Raw genomic sequence first — 20,389 nt, 5'->3', positions numbered from 1 at the left:
TCCCAACTTAGCCAGTGTTTGGAATACATAAAGTAGGGAAATATATCTGAATATAAAATTTTCAAACATGGTTACTTCTGACTTTTTATTATTCATGAAAATAGCTAGTTGTTTATTGCATTTAAGAATCACTGCAACAGAGAGTTACAAGATGATCTATGAACTTTCTATCCTTACCTCCTGCAGCTCGAGGAGCTTTCCGCCTAGGCTTATGTGAAAAGGCACTTCCAGTCTTTAGTGCTTCCAGCAAACTATCCATAACTCCTTCTTGATCTTTACCTGAGATGGGAAATTTAATGATAGTAACCAGTTAATCGATTTTTCAATTTATATGTATAAATAAATAAAGGGCAAAATAAAAATTAGTACATTATAGATAACATTCATAAAATGCATCATTATTCAAGATATTAAAAATAATTCCTTGGGTTTCAAAGCAGAAATTAAATGAAATTGCATTCCTCAATCCCACAGAAAAAAAAAGTGAGCTGATAAAACTACTGAAATGTATAATAAGGTTTCTTATAAAATTAAAACTTTCTACCAGTATAAACTTGTCTAATTTTTGTTTATGACGTATTAATTAGATTGCTTATAAAACAATTGGGTAGAAGGTATAATATAATTTAATTTTAATTCAGCAAAAGAAAATAAAAGTGCATTTCTTTTACCTGAACTCATATCTACCAACTGTTTCTTCTTTGCTAGCCGTTCCTGTCTTTCCTTTTCAGCTTTCTCTTTTGCCTCCTTTGCTCTCCTTATTTTTTCTTCTGTTTCACGTATTTTAATATTATCTTTATAAGCATCCTCAAAAAAGGAAAAATAGATTGATTAAATATCTTTGGAAACAAGCTTGCTTTTTTTTCATTTCACAGTATGAACTAAAAAATTAGTCTATTACATTTAAATATTAAAAGCTAATTATTGCAAAAATATTTTAATTATTTACAAAGCAATATCAATACTGTTGTATACATGGTAGGATCAAGAAGTCAAAAAAATTTGTTAAAAAATATTTCAACAATGGATAAGAAAACTTATTTTGCAGTGAAAAATATCTAGAGTTTTTTCAATAGATAGTGTTTTGGTTATACACTTCTCCCTAGGGCATCAACTTTTGTTTATTCAGTAACCGGATTTCACCAAGCAAAGCACCAAGTTCAAGTTTTAGTTTAAGATCAGTACACTCTTTACAACTCAGAAGGCAATTATCAATTGAATTAGGATTATCTACCAGACTGATCATGGAATACATGCCATAGATCATAAAAGTCACAAATTCATGACTCACAGGGCCATTCTTGTGTCATATTATAGCAACAATTACTAAAGTAACAATTAAACTTACAAAATATTACATAAAATTATTTTACAAAATTATGGAAATTAAATCTGACCTGGAATCTGTTCAAATCCATAACAATATGGGAATACATAAAAATATGCCCATTCATGGTGAATGCCATGTGTAAATTATTCTTAGTATCAGTAGTAGTATGGAAAATGATGCAAGAAAGCGAGCTTATACAATATTAGCAAAAAAAAAAAAAAAGCCAACACTTTCCATTTCACCTGTCCATCCCTCTAGCAGTTTATCTAGTTCTTCCTTGAATTTAAACTACCCAACTCCATAACACAAGATGGGAGTTTGTTTCAACAATCAACCACTCTCTGGCTGAAGGCAACAGCAAAATTCTATACATTTGACCTGCAACCATCCTCAATTTCAATTTATGCCCACTCAAGTGTCAGCAAGAGAAAGGATTTCATCAGCATTGAGCTTACTCAAACATTCCTGAAAGCCTTAAACATCTCAACCAAATCTCCTTATAGGTGCATAGTGCCAGACACTGCAATTTGCAAAACTGACACCTTTCCTGCTAAAAGCACCGTTTTGTTCCCCTCATCTTGCTGCTCCTCTCTGCACCCATTACAACAGATCCATATTCTTCCTAAAATGATGCTTCCAGACCTGTATGCAGTATTCAAGATGTGGCCTAACCACATGTTGAATATGTTATGTATAAATGGATAATCACTCACTATCCATGCTGGCAAAATTCCTGTATATCATTGACAAAATCCCAAGAGCCATAGCAGCCTATTTGCACTGCTCAGAGAACTTCATATCTTACTGCCCAATTACCCCCATGTATTTTTCATTCTCCGATGCCCTGAGTGCGGTACCACACAGGTGTATGTTAATCTAGGATTGCTGCTCCCTATATGAAGTACCTTGCATTTGTCAATATTAAACTTCAATTGCCACTTCTCAACCCATCTGCCTAAATTGTCTAGATCTTGTTTTAGTAGCATACTTTGATTGTCATTAAATGCCCTGTTAATCTTTATATTATCTGCAAATTTAGCCATTAAGACTGACATGCTTTTATTAATATAAATACCCATTTATTGCAAATAAAGAAAGCCCATCGCAGTGCTAGGCTAGGGTCAGAAATGCAGTACAAAGGAGACAAAAAAACAAATACATAGCAGAACTGATATATACATTAACAATCGTTAATAAACATAACAAGCAACAAGTGGAGTAGCATTGAATCCCAGGAAACTCCACTAATAACATTAATCCAAGAAAAGCAATGCCCAGTGATAACCGCTATCTTCTCCCACTCAACCACTCCTTTACCCATAACAACAACTATTCCTTATTCCTTAATGTTACATTGCTCCAATTTGTATAGAAGTCTTTTATATGCAACAGTATCAAAAGTTTTTTCTGAAATCTAAGTATATGATACAAAATTATTTTTTGCATCCAGTTCCTTTGTTACTGCATCATAGTAACCAATCAGATTGGTCAGACAAAAATCACCCATTAACAAAGCCATGGTGTGACTGCAGTATAACTGCATACTTGTCTAGATGGTCCTGCATTACTACTTCAACCAGTGACTCCATTTTCCTTGGAACATAAGTCAAGCTAATAGGTCTGTAATTACTCATATCTCCCTATGATCCCGCTTTCTCAATTAGGGATATATCTGCACATCTCCAGTCCACAGGGATCTCCCTTGAATCCAAGGATGCTCTCATAATCATGGTTATGGGGTTTGCTTACCTCTTTTGCCACATCCTATATGCTTCTCTCTCTTTTTTTTTTTTTACATTTATTGAAAACAATTTATCTGCCCCTTTTCTCAGCTTCCCGCCAGAATTTGAGTCACTTATGTTATTCCAATCCCTAAAAAATTCCTCATGTGTGAATGCAGATGCAAAATAGCCATTCAGTTTTTCAGCAACTGTTAACCAATTCATATCTAGTGGAGCAATGTGACTCCACCCCTTCTACTGTCCACATACTGCTTACATAAGGGTAATCACCTCTTTAACTCTACTAATAAAATTTCTGTATTATCAATAGAATCTCATACACTATCATAATTTCATAACAGTTTTAATGATCTGAGGAAAGAACTTCATGTTGGACTGTACTACTACTTATTTTCTGTTAATTTAACCTGAGATTATTGTTACCCATATGCAGGACCTTGCATTGCTTCTACTAGCATTAGGTGCTTAATTATACCTTGCTAGATAAATTATATTATTTATCTGCTTGTTGCAGCAACATACTTGGGTTACTGCTCTTAAGAAATTTACCCAGTTTCTTTTGTGATTCTCATAAAATAAGAAGCATATAATATTATGTGATAAAAGATATAATCACACTGGAAGTACTAATACAATTAAAGATTTTGAAAACATCTCTGAAGTAAATTACACCTTCAATATAAAATTGACAATATAACTATAAGAGCTGCCCAACTACCTAATTTTATTAAAAGACCAGCAAATGTTATTAAACAGTTATATTTGATTATGTCAATGTGGTTGTTTGAATTTCTTTTCAGATACTATTATTTTAAAAAAAGTACAGCATATTGAGACAGTTTCTATATTTTTGAGCTATTGAAATAAAATCAGTTCCACAATGCTGCTGACCATACTCAACTTTTAAACTATACTCCGCACCTAACGAAGAAATCAGCATGCCTGTTATTTCAGTTTAAATTAATGCACAGATTAACTGACTGACTATTGGAACTTTACAATTATGAAAATAATTATAAAATTGTAATAGTCAGTTAACAGAATGCACCCAATGAAAAAAATTAGAATCAGCTGGATATATTTAGAGCTTTTATAAATTTTCAAATAGAGCTGATCAGGCCTGTTTTCTCTTCTAAATATTTAGTAGCCAAGAGACATTTGATATTATAAAAATTAAGTTTCATGAAAACATTATAAACTTCTGGCAGCCAAGCATGCAGAGGAACAAAATGATTTTCAGCTTAATTTATTTTTAAGATCATATAGCTTCTGCTTGCTAAATGTCTAAAGTTTAACCAAGTAGCAACCTGCATAGAACTGCTTAATTCTTCACTAGTCATCTGATGAGACCAATAAGTCTCAAAATAGGCTGTCATAGTTATGCATTATTTAAAAAATATATATAAAAAGTGCATATCAGCACTCACTTACTGATGGATAAAGTTTATTCTAACCTCAGTATTAACTTCGTTGCGAGTGGGTTTCCAGACATTATGCACATAACCTGAAGTGAACATTTAAGGAATTTGGAAGTTTATGTAAAAAAAAACTGGAAAATATGTACTAAAAGCTTTAAAATATTAATATTTTCTTATTTTGATTTTTATAACTGAACATTAGGATGGAATTAATATCAAAAATCATAAAAAAAAATAAACACTCACCATTATTTATTCTTTGTGATAATTATATTCTATGTTTATATATATGTATTATTTGATTTGGTTTCACAAACTTCTGAATTCCAAGAATTTCTTCAACTTTAGGTAATTCCCCTCCTACACTGATTTTTGAAACTAGCATAAATATACATATGACTAACGGTTCTAGATTTTTGCCATAAACATCTTTGCTACAAACATTTTCACCACAAAAGATAAAATAACGAAAAATAAAAGAGGGACATTAAAAAGGACATAACAAAACATGAAAAATTAATAACAAAATTAAAGACCATTTCAAAAAATGAAAATACAAAATATTTGAATACATCTAAAATGTGTGTAGATTCCTGTAAATACTGTGCAAATAACTGATTTATTTTGTGAATCGTACCTCGGCACTTGTCTTCGAAGTCTTTCGTTCAGAGTATTTACATTTTTTCTTGTTGATTCGTCTCCTCGTTCGGCATCGCACTTTCTTTTTCGCAAAAATTTCTTCCTTTATTAAGAGAGGTACCAGTTTCAAAATACTAGGATGCATATTTGTAACTGAGCTTTGTATTGCGTTGTGAAAGCCTTCTACACTGTTGTTTGTTCTTGGCACACTGTCACATGTTCGTTGATAGACGTTCCAAAGTTCTATGGGAAATGTGGGTTCAACTCTGTGCCTTCGAGACCCTCGGCCTCTTTCTCCTCCAATGTTACATTGGAGGAGAAAGAGGCTGAGACAGTGTTTCAAAATAAGAAACCAAGTCTTGGGACAAATCATTGTCATCTGTTAGCTCGATAAAGCCACCAATAATGTTGCTAACTGGAAGAAATGCTAATGTTGTAATGCATTTAATTTTCATGTTAAATTCGGCATCTGTTTGATAGTGCAACCTTTGTCTGATATCAATGATTTTGCAGTAAATGTTTTTTGCCTATGAAACAAACAGCCAGTTATAGTTGTATTCAGGTATATGTTAGAGAAAGCGACAATACTTCCTTTCTCGAAGTCGATCATTAAGGATTCAGGATCTAATGTCGGACACAAGTTCTTTACGACATAAAAAAATCTGCTGTAAGTCTCTTCAGATTCCCCTGGAAGTAAAACAAACAGACAAAGGATGCTGCTATTTCTTATCATTATATGTAATGTATATAACTGGCAGTAAATATCTGGACTACATTTAAATGTTCCATCACATGCCCAGTCCTTATATTTCACTAAATCATCTAAGCCATATTCTGTGCCAAATACCAAAATTCTGTCTACATCATGTTCTCCACTATCAAATAACAAAAAATTTTCACCATGTTCAAAAAAAAACTTATACTCATCAGGAATCACATAACCATTTTTTTTGGAGATAGGAGGAGCTTGATTCTTCTTTTGCTTCCAAACTTTTAATATTGCTTGATAAATTTGGTAAAAACAGCATTAGAGAACAAGCTGTTGTATCTAAATTAGCTAAATAATTGATAATTAATGCTCTCAAAGACTGTTGTGAATTAGTAGCCGCCTCTTTTATATTTGTCATAGCTTGGTAAACTTTTGGATTTGATGGGTGGCAGGGATGACTGTGCTCACTGAAGGATTTGCAAGCTGATATGTTATCATTTTCTAGTATAGTATGCAATCTGGCTTTAGACTCTCTTATTTCACATTTCCATTAAGTTTTATCACTGTATTTTCTATCACGTTGATATATGTTGTTGTTATTTGGTTTTTAGGAGCATTAGCAACTAAGGCCACATTGCTCTGGGGATATGCAGTGGTCATTTCCTGACCTTTCCGCATCCTCCGTGTTTGGTGGTCACAGGCTTGAACCCCGGTCTAATCAAGAAGCATGTGCTATGCACTGCTGCTCCTGCCCACCTGGCTACAGAGGCACCTCTATATATGTAGGTGTTATCATCCACTAGTTTAAGACCAGCATGTCTATTCGTCACTGTATACACCATTATGAGGGAGTAAGATTTATATAATATTGGGGTACGGTGAGAACTTGGTTAACGAAGAAATGAAACCAAACTGTCAACCAATTATTTTCTTTTATTTAATTTTTATTTTAATAATAATATAATTAATATTATTAAATATTTTAATAATATAAAAATGGGGGTACTGCGAGAACTTCGTCAATGGAGAAACCAAACTGTCAACCAGTTATTTTATTTTTTATGGCAAAAATGTTATGCAGCAAAGATGTTTACAGCAAAAATACCGGACACGATGCCCAACTATTACGTGACTTGTAAACACAGTTGAGAGATGGCAGCAGATCTCTGTAAAGTTCAATGGTACCTGTACCTACAATTTGTTGATACAGCATTGAAAGAACATTCAAAGGAGTATGTTCATACTTGTTTGGTCCCACACATGAAAAAAATGTATATATGTGCATACTTGCAAATGAATTAAGACCACTTACTGCATACCACTCATGTATGGAAGCAAAGCTGAGTTTGTTAACTACCAAATATGTAGAACAAGATAATGCTCGATTTACTTCATTTAAGAGTTTTGTATTTATTTATTTTTATTGATTGGCTATTTTGGAGTTCCTTGAAACATGGACTACTTTATTTATAGCAAGCCAGTTTATATGGTAGTAAATATGATATTTATCATTATGTCTGTACATGCTCACAAGCAATTTGCATGTTGTACAAAAATAATTCACTGGGATACGGCTTATTTTCTCTGTCTGAAACCTGAGAGCTAGTTCTGAAAGAAATGGCTTTTGAGAATTCTTCCAATCTTCAATGGGATTGGAATTTAGCCCTCTTCCAATAAATGACAAGCCAACCAACCATACCATCACAGGAGACCGTTTCAAATAAGCTATGAAGTGTGGCAATAAAGTTCCCAGACTGGTGCAATAAAAAGAATGCAAAGTGAAAGATCTCAAAAATAGTGTTATTTTTATTTAAAGTGATCATCAGCAGGTTTAATGCACTTACACCATTCTAAAAGTTGCTAGAAAGATCCAGCGAAGGCATCCAAAGAAATGATATCCAGTGTGACAGTTATGTTTTTCTTTATGTCTAACACATCCTAAATCTCCTCTCTTTGAGGGCAGTTTTCGTTTTGGAAGAGAGAAAGAAGTCAGCTGGTGCTAGATTGATTGGGAGAGTAGGGTGGATGGTTACAATGACATTTTGTTAGAAATGTCTTTACAACAAGAACCAGCTGCCCTCCTCTCAAAATTAAGGCCTCACCCAGGAAATGCATTTCAATAGTTTTTGAAGCACCTGTACATAAAAAAACAGCACTGACTCTCTCCCCTCCAGGTAAAAATTTTTCATCTCTAGTCATACAGAAAGATCCAACACTCATCTCAAGTGACAATACAGTCGAGGAAATTATGACTGTCTTTATAAGTCTGGATGAAGTCTTTGCACGATGACACTCTTTGTTGCTTCTGCTCATTACAAAAGGCACAAATTTTGCTCAGACCTTCCTTTTCCCTAAATCGTCATGCAGAACCTGACAAATCATCTCCTAATTCATATCCGAATCAACTCCGAATTCATAGTTGTTTGGGGGTCAAACAACTATCTCTTGCCATAATTTCCCAAACTTTTGCAATTTTTTTCTCATTTTGAGAGGTTGACAGGTGCCCATTTCTTAGGTCAGTGCAAACATCCTTGCATCCATCTTCAAACCACTTATACCAATCAAACACATGTACAACTTAATGTTTTATCATCATAAATCAAGTTTTTAACCTTTCATATGTTTCTGTTGCAGAATATCCCAGTTTAAATTTGATATTTGTTCTTTGCTCCACTGAACAATAAATAAATAATAAACAAATAATATTAAATATTATTACATATACCTGCTAAAGAGAGAGAGTGGGTATCCATATTTGGGATATTACTTTCTGTGATTCATTCACTCATGCATAAAAAAAAGTAACATTCTCTTTTTTAGCACTATAGCGAAGTTTATTCACTAAACTTAGTGTGAATTTCTCTTGAAAATAGCAGCTACATAAGGTGACCACAGAGTGGCTGCATGAGCCAATAAGCAAATCTGACATTACTTTAGACTATCTGTGAGTGAAAGGAGACAGAAAATGATTGAAAACAGAAGAAAGGTATTTTTACAGGGCTGTACTGGCTGTTGCACTGATGAAATCTGTATCTGCTAGTCCTCATGGTAACTTTGTAAATGACAATGCCTATGACAACTTTTCCTGCCTGATGTTTTATTTATTTATTTTTAAGGGAGACTAGCTCTTAGCTTCCCCTTGTATTACTTTCACTACACTTTTGTATCATCTTCCTATTTAATTTACATACAATTGGCCAGGATGAGCATCCAACTTAGGTTAACTGCTAAGGACATCTGCACTCTCCTTGGTACATTATACAAAGTATATTTATAGTATCAAACAGCAATGGCTTGGCTCCATGTGACAGCAGCAGCAGCAGAAACCAGGGAAGATAGTTTTCTGTGGTCCCTTGAACTAAACAACAACATGATGCAACACTAATACATGTTCAATGGGTTGGGCCAGAATAGTTTTCACATTAAAGCTGGAAAGACGCATGTATGATTATAGTTTTGAAATTAAATTAATTTTTGTGAATGTAAATTAAGTTGCTATTTATAGAAGGGATTAACCCTTGAAGCTGCCTCAGGAGTTCCTCTTATTTTCCATACTACTTTGCTGAATCAAGTAACTTGGCTCAAAGGTCAAATATATAAAAAAGAAATTAACACATTACCTCCACATTTTAACTGGAAAATTTGCATCCTACAAATTGGCACATGCATTTCAATACATTATTTTTCACATTTTTAAAATATTTTGTTCTTTTTTGTTATGCTTTAATGTCACCTTTAAGTTTTAAGCATTTTATGTATTTAGTTAGATGTGATCTTTTCCTTTCAAGCAGTGTCCATGGCTAATCTCAAGTGTATGTAGCAACCTATTGACATGCAAAAAAACAGATTTAATTCCACACAAACAAAAAAAATTTCACAACAGTAATCAAACAAATATTTTTCCAGCTGTATTCAACACTAGGCATTTTCTGTCTATTACTCTCTGATATACTAAAGCGACATCAGGTTGACATCTATTTGGGTAAGTGCTCTATGACCAGCTTATCTAACTTATAAATTGCAAGAGTAGTTTGCACCACAGATTCCTTATCAAGCCTGTGGACCCAGTTACAAAGTTCACCAAATAAGCAACCGTACTAAAAGAGAGGAATTTCGACATGTTTTTCATAGTTTACAAGTATCAAACAGCAAATAATATCCCAAACTATGGGTGCTCACTTCAGTAGGAATGTACATAATGAAATAGTGCTCAAGGTACAACTCATATACACAAATCTACATGACTATTATGATGGAAAAAATGAATTTTTCCACAGTATAATTGTTATCTTTCTCATACTGACTAAATCAACTGTATGTTAACTGTATATCAAATGTTTACCAGAATAAAACTAAAAAAATTCTAATACTTTAAATGAGAGAAGTGCAAAAATTGACATTAGTACTAAACTTATTTGATAAAAAAATTTTATTAATTAACACTGACATTTACTTATCATATTTAAGCACCTCGAACATTTTTAAATCATGATACACATATTTTCCCTTGAACTTCAAATTAATCAAGTTTCACTGTAATATAGTTATGGAATTATAACATTGCTGCTATAATATTACAGATATATTCCAATAAAGCAATGGTATATTTTATCAAATACACTTGTGCATACTTGATAAACAATTACTTTAAAAATTTCTTTCCATTGTTTTTATTTGGTGGAAACAAGGAGGTTAAACTTACCATAAAAGAAATTTTGAAACTTTTTATGTCATTGAAGAAATCATCTAAACTGCATTTTTTTGAATCAAAAACAAAAAATTCAGATAATTCGTCATACAGCTTTTCCATTTTTTTGAACATATTTTCCAATATTTCATGCTGAGTTTTTGCCTCTGTGAGGAAATTCTGAACATTAGTTAAAGAGAAAAATAAAAGCTTAGCTTTATGAAAAAATGGATGTAAATATGAACATTATAATTTAAAGCTCATAAAAAGTTTTTACCAGAAATGTGAAAAATGAAACTAAAAGATCAATGATAATAGCATAGAACAATAAACAAACAAATAGCTTTTTAAAATATATTTCAGTTTAAAAAAAAAATTACTGTACTATAGCATGGAATATAGTCATATTCATTTAGCTTTAATGCAAAATAATATGAATTTATTACACAATCATCAAGTATTACTTTTAAGAAGTAACAGTGATTAATAACTGTTATTCACGATAGCAAAAAAGAAAAAAAAAAAACTATCATATAATTACACATTTACTGCTTGCAGAATCCTATTTACTTAATCTTCTGGAATCAATTTAATCTCCTCTGTTAAATTTAATCAATTCACATTGAAGGCATCCAGTCATTTTTGGCTAGGGGTGCAAAATCATAAAATACTGATGGTTTCAGGAGATGTCAGTTCTCAGGCAGCAGATCATGGGTTGCAAGATTAGTGCCCCACACTGATTATGTACTTTTAAAAATAGGGTTTAATTTTTGTGATTCAATGTTTATACAAGATGTGATCGAAATGTTTGTGGACTGACTTTTTAACTTGATATTACAACATAAACTTAGTGAGTCATCTAGACAATGTTGTTGTTATTTGGTTTTTAGGAGCATTAGCAACTAAGGCCATATTGCTCCGGGGATATGCGGTGGTCATTCCCCGACCTTTCCGCATTCTCCGTGTTTGGTGGTTATGGGCTCGAACCCCAGTCTAATCAAGAAGCATGTGCTACGCACTGCTGTTCCTGCCCCCCTGGCTATGGAGGTGCCCTAGACATAATAACAACACATAAATCACCATTTAGTTCTATTTTAAAATGAGAGATTTTACTGAGCAGTGAATCTGAACCAAATTTTATTTCAAATTAGGAAAACATGCAGCAAAAACCCATAAAATATTAAAAACAGCTTTCACAGAAGATGTTATGTGCCATTCGAAGACTGTTCAGCGGTTTGCAAAGATCATCTGTCTATCAAAAATGGTGCTCATTCTGTCTGCCTTTCAAATTCAAAAAAGAAAAAAAAAAAAGACTACTGTGATCTGATCAGGAGTAATCAACATTTCACTATCTACAAAGTTTCTAGTGAAACTGGTATTCCTCATGGGATTATGTCAATTAATTTTAAGATAAGATTTGGGAATATTAAACATTTTAACCAGGTTTGTGCCATGCATCCCCATGTTATCACAGAGTGGGAGTTATCACACATCAGGATCTTTGTTAACATGCTGCTGCTGACCGATATGCTGGTGAAGAAATATGTATGCAGAGATTGTGCTTATTATTATTTATTTGACTCACAGGCAATGTTCATTATGAATTTGTCTCTCATGGTCAAATAGTGAACCGTGAATACAGAAAACAGTTCAACAGTGACAATGTAACACTGTTTGCATAAATGGCAAGAAAAATCCACATCAGAGTTTGAATTTGCATTATGATAATGTCCTAGCACTCTCAGCACCCTCTTTTCATGAATTTCTTAAGTGCTCAATGACTGTGGTCTCCCATCTACCAGATGGGAGACCACAGTCACCAGACCAGACCACACCAGATTTAGTTTCTTGTGTTGTTTCATTTATAATTTTTTTTGTTTCCAAGCTTATAATTCAGTGACTATTTTTTTTTTTTTTTTATGAAAACACCAAACATGAGAGGTATTAGAACCTATAGTACTTAGTACCGTGCTTGGGTCGGAGGTTGCAGCAACGTTTATTCACTCAACTGTAATTTTCGGGAAATATGTATGAAGGTAGGTTTGTTCCAGAAAACGGCAGTTGAGTGAATAAACGAGGAAGATGAAAAGTTGGTTTTGTGAGTTTGAAGTTGGACAGTAAATGGATGTTGGCTGATGGCGGCATGTGTTCAGACTATTTCGAAAGAGAGAGTGGGAATTATAGAAGCCAATTCAGAACAACAGTGCCCATGGAAGTATCTGTAGGAAAGGCATGCAGCAGAAACAGTATGCCTATGAGACAGAGAGTGGAGAGACTCTGTTAGAGAGGAGTCATTAATTAATCTAACTGCCCTCTTCTAAATGGAATCTAGAAGCGTGAGAGAGGTTTTGGGGCAACCACCCCAGATGTGGGAACAATATTCCATGGTAGGGTGGATTTGCAATTTATACAGAGTGAACAGCTGTTTGGAAGAAAAGTAATGTCAAGAGCGAAAGAAAAAACCAAGTTTTTTAGATGCAGAGGAAGCAATACTTGTAATGTGCTTTTGCCAAGAGAGATTAGAAATCAGGGTAATCCCCAAAAGAGATATATCACCTTGCCTAGAAATCTGAGTGTCATCAAAGATAAGCAAAGGAGCAGAAGAATCTTTTTTGCGAGATATAAGACATGACTGAGTTTTAGAAGGATTGAAATCAACTAAGTTGTCTTTGCCCCACTGGAGAATTACCTGGAGATCAGCATTTAAGGAATTGGTAGTGGATATTCGAGAAGTTTAAGTGGATTGAGCAGGGCAAGATTTCTCAAAGTGGAAAGTGGAATGCAATGTGCTATCATCAGCAAAACTATGGATAGGATTTCCAGTCAATGGAAGAAGGTAATTAATATACAAGATGAAAAGAGTGGGGGAAAGAACCTTGGGGGACTGTTGTTATACTGTTAATATTATACTGTTATTGTTATTTTTAGGAGCATTAGCAACTAAGGCCATATTGTTCCGGTGATATGCGGTGGTCATTCCATGACCTTTCCGCATCCTAACCATATTTGGTAGTCACGGGCTCAAACTCCAGTCTAATCAAGAAGCATATGCTACGCACTGCTGCTCCTGCCCACGGAGATGCCCCTTGGGGGACACTGGCATTAGTAGAGAAGTTAAAAAGCCATTTACCATCTCCCTACAGTGACTGGTCAGAGAAAAAACTGGATAACCAATTACAAAAAACAATTGGCAAACTATAAGATGGAAGCTTGTTTAGAAGAACTTTATGCCATATATGATTGAAAGCCTTTGAGATGTCAAGAGCAACTGCTTGTGTTTCACCGAACAATACCAACGAATTTGTCCATGAATGGGAAATATAAGCCAGAATATCACCAGTGGATCGACACTGACGGAATCCACACTGGCAATCGTTAACCAGACAGGTTTCTAGATATTTTAAGAGTTGGCATTTAATTTATTTCTCCATTACTTTAGAAAGAGTAGAAGTAATTGCAATGGGCTGATAATTGGATGGGAGGGATTTGTCACCCTTTTTAGGAACTGGCTAGATATTAGCATTAGTAGGGTATATAATGCAAGAAAGCAAGCTTATATAGCATCAACCAAAAAAAAAAAAAAAAACCACCCCAAAACCCACCCTTCCCATTTCACTCATCCATTCACTCTAAATGTTTATCTAGTTCTGCCTTGAATCTATTTAAGCTATCAACTTCTATGACAGATGGAAGTTGGTTCCAGCTATCAATCACATGCGTTGGCTAAAGGCAAACTTCGGCACATCTATTGTACAACTGTCTTTTCTCAATTTGAATTTATACCCTCTCAGGCGATTATTCTGAGCAAAAGGAAGAATCTCATCAGCACTGAGCATGCTCAACGAAGCAAGCTCAACATCGAAGCACATTGAGACACCAACATCTCCCATGAGAGAGCTCATAATACTGTGGTGAATTTAAGAATAAGCAAGTTTCTTCAAAGTGAATCCCTAAAGCACTGAATGCAGATCAGAAGCAGGAAGGAGTGAGGTACTGCCATGAAACTGTGCAGCATTTCAAAGCTAACAAAGCTGAGTTTTCGGGCAGTATGTCACTGTGGATGAAACGGTATACCACTTCAACCTTGAAATAAAAGAACTATCGGAATAGTGGAAGCATTCCTCTTCTTCTACTTCTAAAACGTTTTAAGTGTAGAAGTCAGCTGAGAAAGTCATAGCATCTGTCTTCTGGGATTGAGTGATCATGATTGGATTTCCTGTATACAATACACAGAAACATAACCAAGGTATGCAATTAGCATTAGCAGGGGCATATGATGCAAGAAACCAAGCTTATGCAGCATCAATCAAAAAAAAAAAAACCTCGCTCCCATTTCACCGCTCCATTAGTTCCAAATACCTGTCCAGCTCAGCCTTAAATTTATTTAGGCTATCATCTTAATCATCTTCCACAACAAAAGATGGGAGTCTATTCCACCAACCAACTACCAGTTGGCTAAATCCAAACTTCCGCACATCTGTCCTACAACTGTCTTTCCTTGATTTGAATTTATGCCCTCTCAGGTGATTATTCTGAGCAAGAGGAAGAATTCCATCAGCATTGAGCTTCTCAAACCATTCAAGGCTTTACACACCTCAATCAGATCACCTCGCAGGTGCCTAGTCTCCAGACACTGTAATTTGCAAAACTTAAGCCTTTCTTTGTGAGAGCAACCCTTTGTTCCATTCACTAATCTTGTTGCCCTTCTCTACTTGTTCCAACAGCTCTACATTCCTCTTAAAATGAGGCCTCCGGACCTGTATACAATACTCAAGGTGTGGCCTGACCATTGCCTTATACAAGGGGATAATCACGTCCTTATCCCTGCTAGAAAAATTTCTGTATATAATTGACAAGGCACCATGAGCTACTCTTGCAGACCATCTGCACTGCTCAGAAAACTTCATATCTGCTTGCCCCAGATCCTTTTCATTCTCTACCAACTGTCAGTGTAGTACCACAGAGTTGATACGTTACTCTGGGATTACTGATTCCCATATGTACTAACTGACATTTGTCAATGTTAAACTTTATTTTCCACCTCTCAGCACATCTGCTCAACTTTTCTAGATCCTGTTGCAGCAGCGTACTGTCATTAGTGTCCTTAACAACCCAGTCAACCTTCGTATCGTCAGCAAACTTGGACATTAAACTTGATATACCATCATCAATATCATTTATAAATACAGAAAACAACAATGGACCCAATACTGAACCCTGAGGGTTTGTTTGTTTGTTATTTGGTTTTTAGAAGCATTAGCAACTAAGGCCATATTGCTCCGGGATATGCGGTGGTCATTCCCTGACCTTTCCGCATCATCCGTATTTGGTGGTGACGGGCTGAAACCTGAGGGACGCCACTAATAATATTAGTCCACGATGGGCAGTGTCCATTGATGACCACTCTCTCTCTCTCTCTCTTCTTCCACTCAACCATCCCTTTATCCATAGCAGCAATTTGCCTCCAATGCCACACTGCTCCAATTTGTGCAGCAGTCTTCCGGGTGCAACAGTATCAAAAGCCTTTCTAAGATTCAAATATATGATATCAAAGTTACTCCCTGCATCCAGTTCCTTTGTGACCACACCATACTATCCAATCAAATTGTTCAGGCAAGACTTTTCCTTAACAAAACCATGCTGTGTCCGAGCTATAACTGAAGTCTTGTCTAAATGATCCTGCAGTGCTTTTTTGACCAGTGCCTCCATTAATTTTCCTGGAACAGAAGATAAACTAACAGGTCTATAATTACTTGTGTCACCCTTTGATCCTCCTTTGTGAATTGGGGTCACATTTGCAGATCTCCTTTCCATGGGTACCTCCCCTGAGTCCAAAGAAGCTCTCGTAATTATGGCTAAAGGTTTGCTTACTTCCTTTACTGCCTCCTTTAATATAACTGGATAGATTCCATCCACCCCAGGTGCCTTTCTTGTGTTTATCTTCAACAATTTCTTCTCCACTTTCCTCTCAGTTATTACAAAATCACCTGGCTCACTGCCAAAGTTTAATTCACCTCTGGCATTCCTCTCCCTGAATAACCTCATGTGTGAATGTAGATGCAAAATACTCATTTAGTTTGGTAGCCACCTGAGCAGGATCAATATCCAGTGGTCCACCATCAATATCCAGTGGACCAATCTGATTTATCCCTTTCCTTCTAGAGTTTACATAGGTAAAGAACTCTTTGTTGTTTTTCTTTGCATTCTTTGCCAAGGATTTCTCATAATCTGCCTTTGCCTGCCTAATCTCCTTTGTTACAGAGCAGCTTAAATCTATCATAGGCTTTCATGTCACCCATTAATTTATATGTATCCCATGCATTTTTCTTCTCTGCCACATGTCTCAGCAGTTCATCTGACATCCATTTAGGCCTAGTAGCTTCCAAGATTAATTCTTTTAATGCTTTCCATTTTGAATTTGCTGTTGGTAACATCATCAGTCAGTCCCGCCATACAGAATTTCAATGCTGTCACAGACCACCATAGTCACCTTTGCAAAAGCAAAAACCCTTCCCCTGATGGTAGTTACCTCTTTGACTAAATCCCACTTCTGCACACTGATCACTGCCACCTAGTGGTTCCTTTATCTGCAGATTCTTAATGCATGAAGAATCACTATTGATAATCAGATCATGATTACTCTCTCTAGTTGCCTCCCGAACATGCTGATGTGGAAAGCAATCATCCAATAAATCCGCAAAAGCCTTGCTTGTGTGTGAATGACCAACCCACAGATTCCAGTCAATATTCGGGAAATTAAAATCTCCCATTATAAGACCCTGATTTACTGGCCCACTATTTCCCTGTACAGTTTCTTATTATACTTATCAGAGTCATTAGGCCTATAACACACTCCTACTCTCAATTTTGACCTCCCAATGCTTATGTCACACCAAACTGACTCGACACAGCACTGTCCACGATGTTGACTGGTGGTACTTCTTGGATTTTGTGTTTCTTAACTAATAGCATAACCCCTCCTCCCTTCCTATCCTGAACACATTGTGCTCCTCAAATTCCAATTCTGCATTCCTTACATCTGTGTGATACCACATCTCTGATATCCCAACAATATCTGCCTTTGATGTTTTGAGCAACACCTCAAATTCATCAAATTTATTTAACAAACTCCTAGCATTGGTGTATACACAAGTATACATGCACCTTTTCCTATTCTTAGCTACCCTAACACAACCCATGTGTTTACTTGTACCACAATGACTCCCAGCAGTCTCTGAAATATCCTGCATCTTGTTTTCCAGGCTGCTGCTCATTCCAATAGACGCAGTGCAAGAATCACTTTCACTTCTGCAAGTGGTTACTAACAGAGATGAATACCGACCCACCTAACACTGCCTCGATAGCATCAGCAAATATTCTTGCACCCTTTCTATTTAACTGTATCCCATCCATGTAGAAGCAGTCTCTCCTGTTAACAAAGATGCTAGCATAAAATTATTAATATAACTTTCAATCACACATTTCATAAATTTAAAATTACAATCTAAGTTAAATTATCATTAAAACAGACAAAATTATTTCATAAATATGATCAACAAATATCTCTTTAATCAAACAAAATATGTAAAATGACTGTGAACCCTAAACTGGCTCTAAGATATAATTTTGTAGAGTAAATTATGAGCCCTGTTCATAATTTACTCTACAAAATTACAATTAAAATAATGAACATCAAATATTAAAACAAAAAAGTAATCCAGTAAAGTAACTTTGGGGTAAAAAAGGATACTGTCATAACCTCTCCAAACCGATCATTCTCACTCTGTGGACGAAAATTCTTTAAATCAGTTTCCAACTGCTGAATAGACTTCCTCATTTGGCCTAAGTTTTTCTTCAACTGCTCTGGAGACACTGAATTACAAATTCAACAGAAGAGAACTCTATATTTATGTACATTATTTTTTTTTATGATATCATATATTATTATATAAGATATTAATAATATTGTCTCGCTCCTTATAGCAATCCTCTTTATACAAGTCCCAGCACATAACAACCTATGTGGTAGGCCAAAGACAAGCTTTCAAATGGTGCCGTATGGGTGGTGGTATCTGCTGAGATACCACCTGATATAGATTAGTCATTCTACCTCGTAGCATGAGGCCTTTGCCCTTAAATATTTTATAGTCTATATCACTGCACACCAAGCATCTCTCATATTGTGAAGTTATACTTCATAACTGGGTCATCACTACTGCAACACCAGGGTACCAGTCCACCCACCGAAGAGATGCCAACAAGCTTTGAAATGGTGCCATCTGGAAGGTGGTGGTATCCGCTGAGAATAAATAACAGTAGTCGTCTCCACTGGTGAAGTGTTACTCATTCGAGGTAGTACAATACCATGGCAACTCGTTGTGAAGGTATTAACAATATGAGATATAACCAAAACGATGCCAATTTAATTAATTTAACTACTTTGGTAGATGGTTACGTTAAAATTTTTCTTTTGCACTAACCTATATGTTAGTAATTCTACCTCATTGCATGAGGCCTTTGCCCTTAAATATTTTATAGTCTATATTAAATTCATTATTATAAAAGGACGAAATAATATTGCCATAACAACCCAAAATTTTCTACCAGTCCGTCTTGCTTTTCACTTTTTTTTATTATGGTATTTACATTTCAAAATGAAAGAGCTAATGATGGGCTGACCAAGAAAAAATTACTCGGAAATTTCTCATGTTGATCGGAAATTCTCACACTCACTGGCATAATGAAATTATGCTTTAACCAGAAACTGATTTCATTATACAGTACATATAAACTGTATATCTATTGACAGGTATGTTTATCAAAGCAGATTACAATTTCCTAATGGAAAATACATTTGGCACAGATACACTTCCTCTATTATCAGTGGAAAAACCCAGAAGGCTGATACTTTAAAGGTTTGAAGACATTGTAGACTATGTATAGAGCAAACCAAAAGGCTTTTGGATGTTGCTCAAAAAAATCTACAATGAATGGATCAGAGATTTAGATTGCAAGATGATGGTGAAAACAGAAAAATTCTGCTGTGTGTAGATAACTGCACCTAAAAAAAAAAAAAAAAAAAACACAACCCTTTCCATTTCACCCATCCAGTCACTCCAAATGTTCGTCTAGTTCATGCTTAAATTTATTTAACCTATCAACTTCCACAAAAACAGATGGAAGTCTGTTCCAGCAATCAACTACCCACTGGCTAAAGGCAAATTTCCGCACATCTATTCTATAACTGTCTCTCCTCAATTTGAATTTATGCCCCGTCAGGTTCTTAATCTGAGCAAGAATCCCATCAGCATTCAGCTTGCTCAACCCATTCAAGGCCTTATACACCTCAATCAGCTCACCTGCTGACAAGGCTACTAGAGACGGTCGTGTTCAAAGCCGCTAAGTGGATTTTTCTTACTTATTGATTTGAAATTATTGTTTTTCTAAAACTTTTGATTTAAATTTAGTAGTATAACATTATTTTGTGATTTTCCGATTAATTTGGTGTATTTATTCTTTACTTGGCCTTGTAATTGCATAAAAGTATCGGTAAAGGTTTCCACGTGTTTCAACTCCGCTACCGTTCGTAATTTTCGCGCCTTTGTGATACGACAGTTATATACCGTACTAGATAGCGTTAGTTGAACTTCGTTAGTAGTTAAATTGTACGTTTAAATAAATACATATAACGACTTAGATTACAAACGTAATATAATTAATTCTTTTTAACATAATTAATAATAATAAATTAATAGAATCATGACTCAGACCAGAGCAGCAAAGCAAAAGGCTCAAGCTAATGGAAGTGCTGTGGCTCAGAGCAGAACTGAGGGGGGCAGTTGTCCTCTGACTCACAGCCTTATA

The 20,389-nt window shown here is 35.1% G+C and overlaps 1 protein-coding gene across 1 annotated transcript in view; it reads right to left on the bottom strand.

Moving 5' to 3' along the window:
* The window catches only part of LOC150078004 (protein diaphanous-like), a 278,573-nt gene that overhangs the window by 9,060 nt on the left and 249,124 nt on the right, over positions 1–20,389 (bottom strand). Inside the window, 4 exon segments of the mRNA XM_090384426.1 lie at positions 178–279; positions 672–807; positions 10,541–10,705; positions 18,276–18,397. Coding sequence (XP_090240552.1) covers positions 178–279; positions 672–807; positions 10,541–10,705; positions 18,276–18,397 — 525 coding nt within the window.

The sequence above is a fragment of the Mastigoproctus giganteus genome, chromosome 11 (assembly GCF_048544385.1).
Source record: "Mastigoproctus giganteus isolate SK-2022 chromosome 11, ASM4854438v1, whole genome shotgun sequence".
NCBI lineage: Eukaryota > Metazoa > Arthropoda > Arachnida > Uropygi > Thelyphonidae > Mastigoproctus > Mastigoproctus giganteus.
This window is presented reverse-complemented; position numbering and strand designations above follow the sequence as displayed.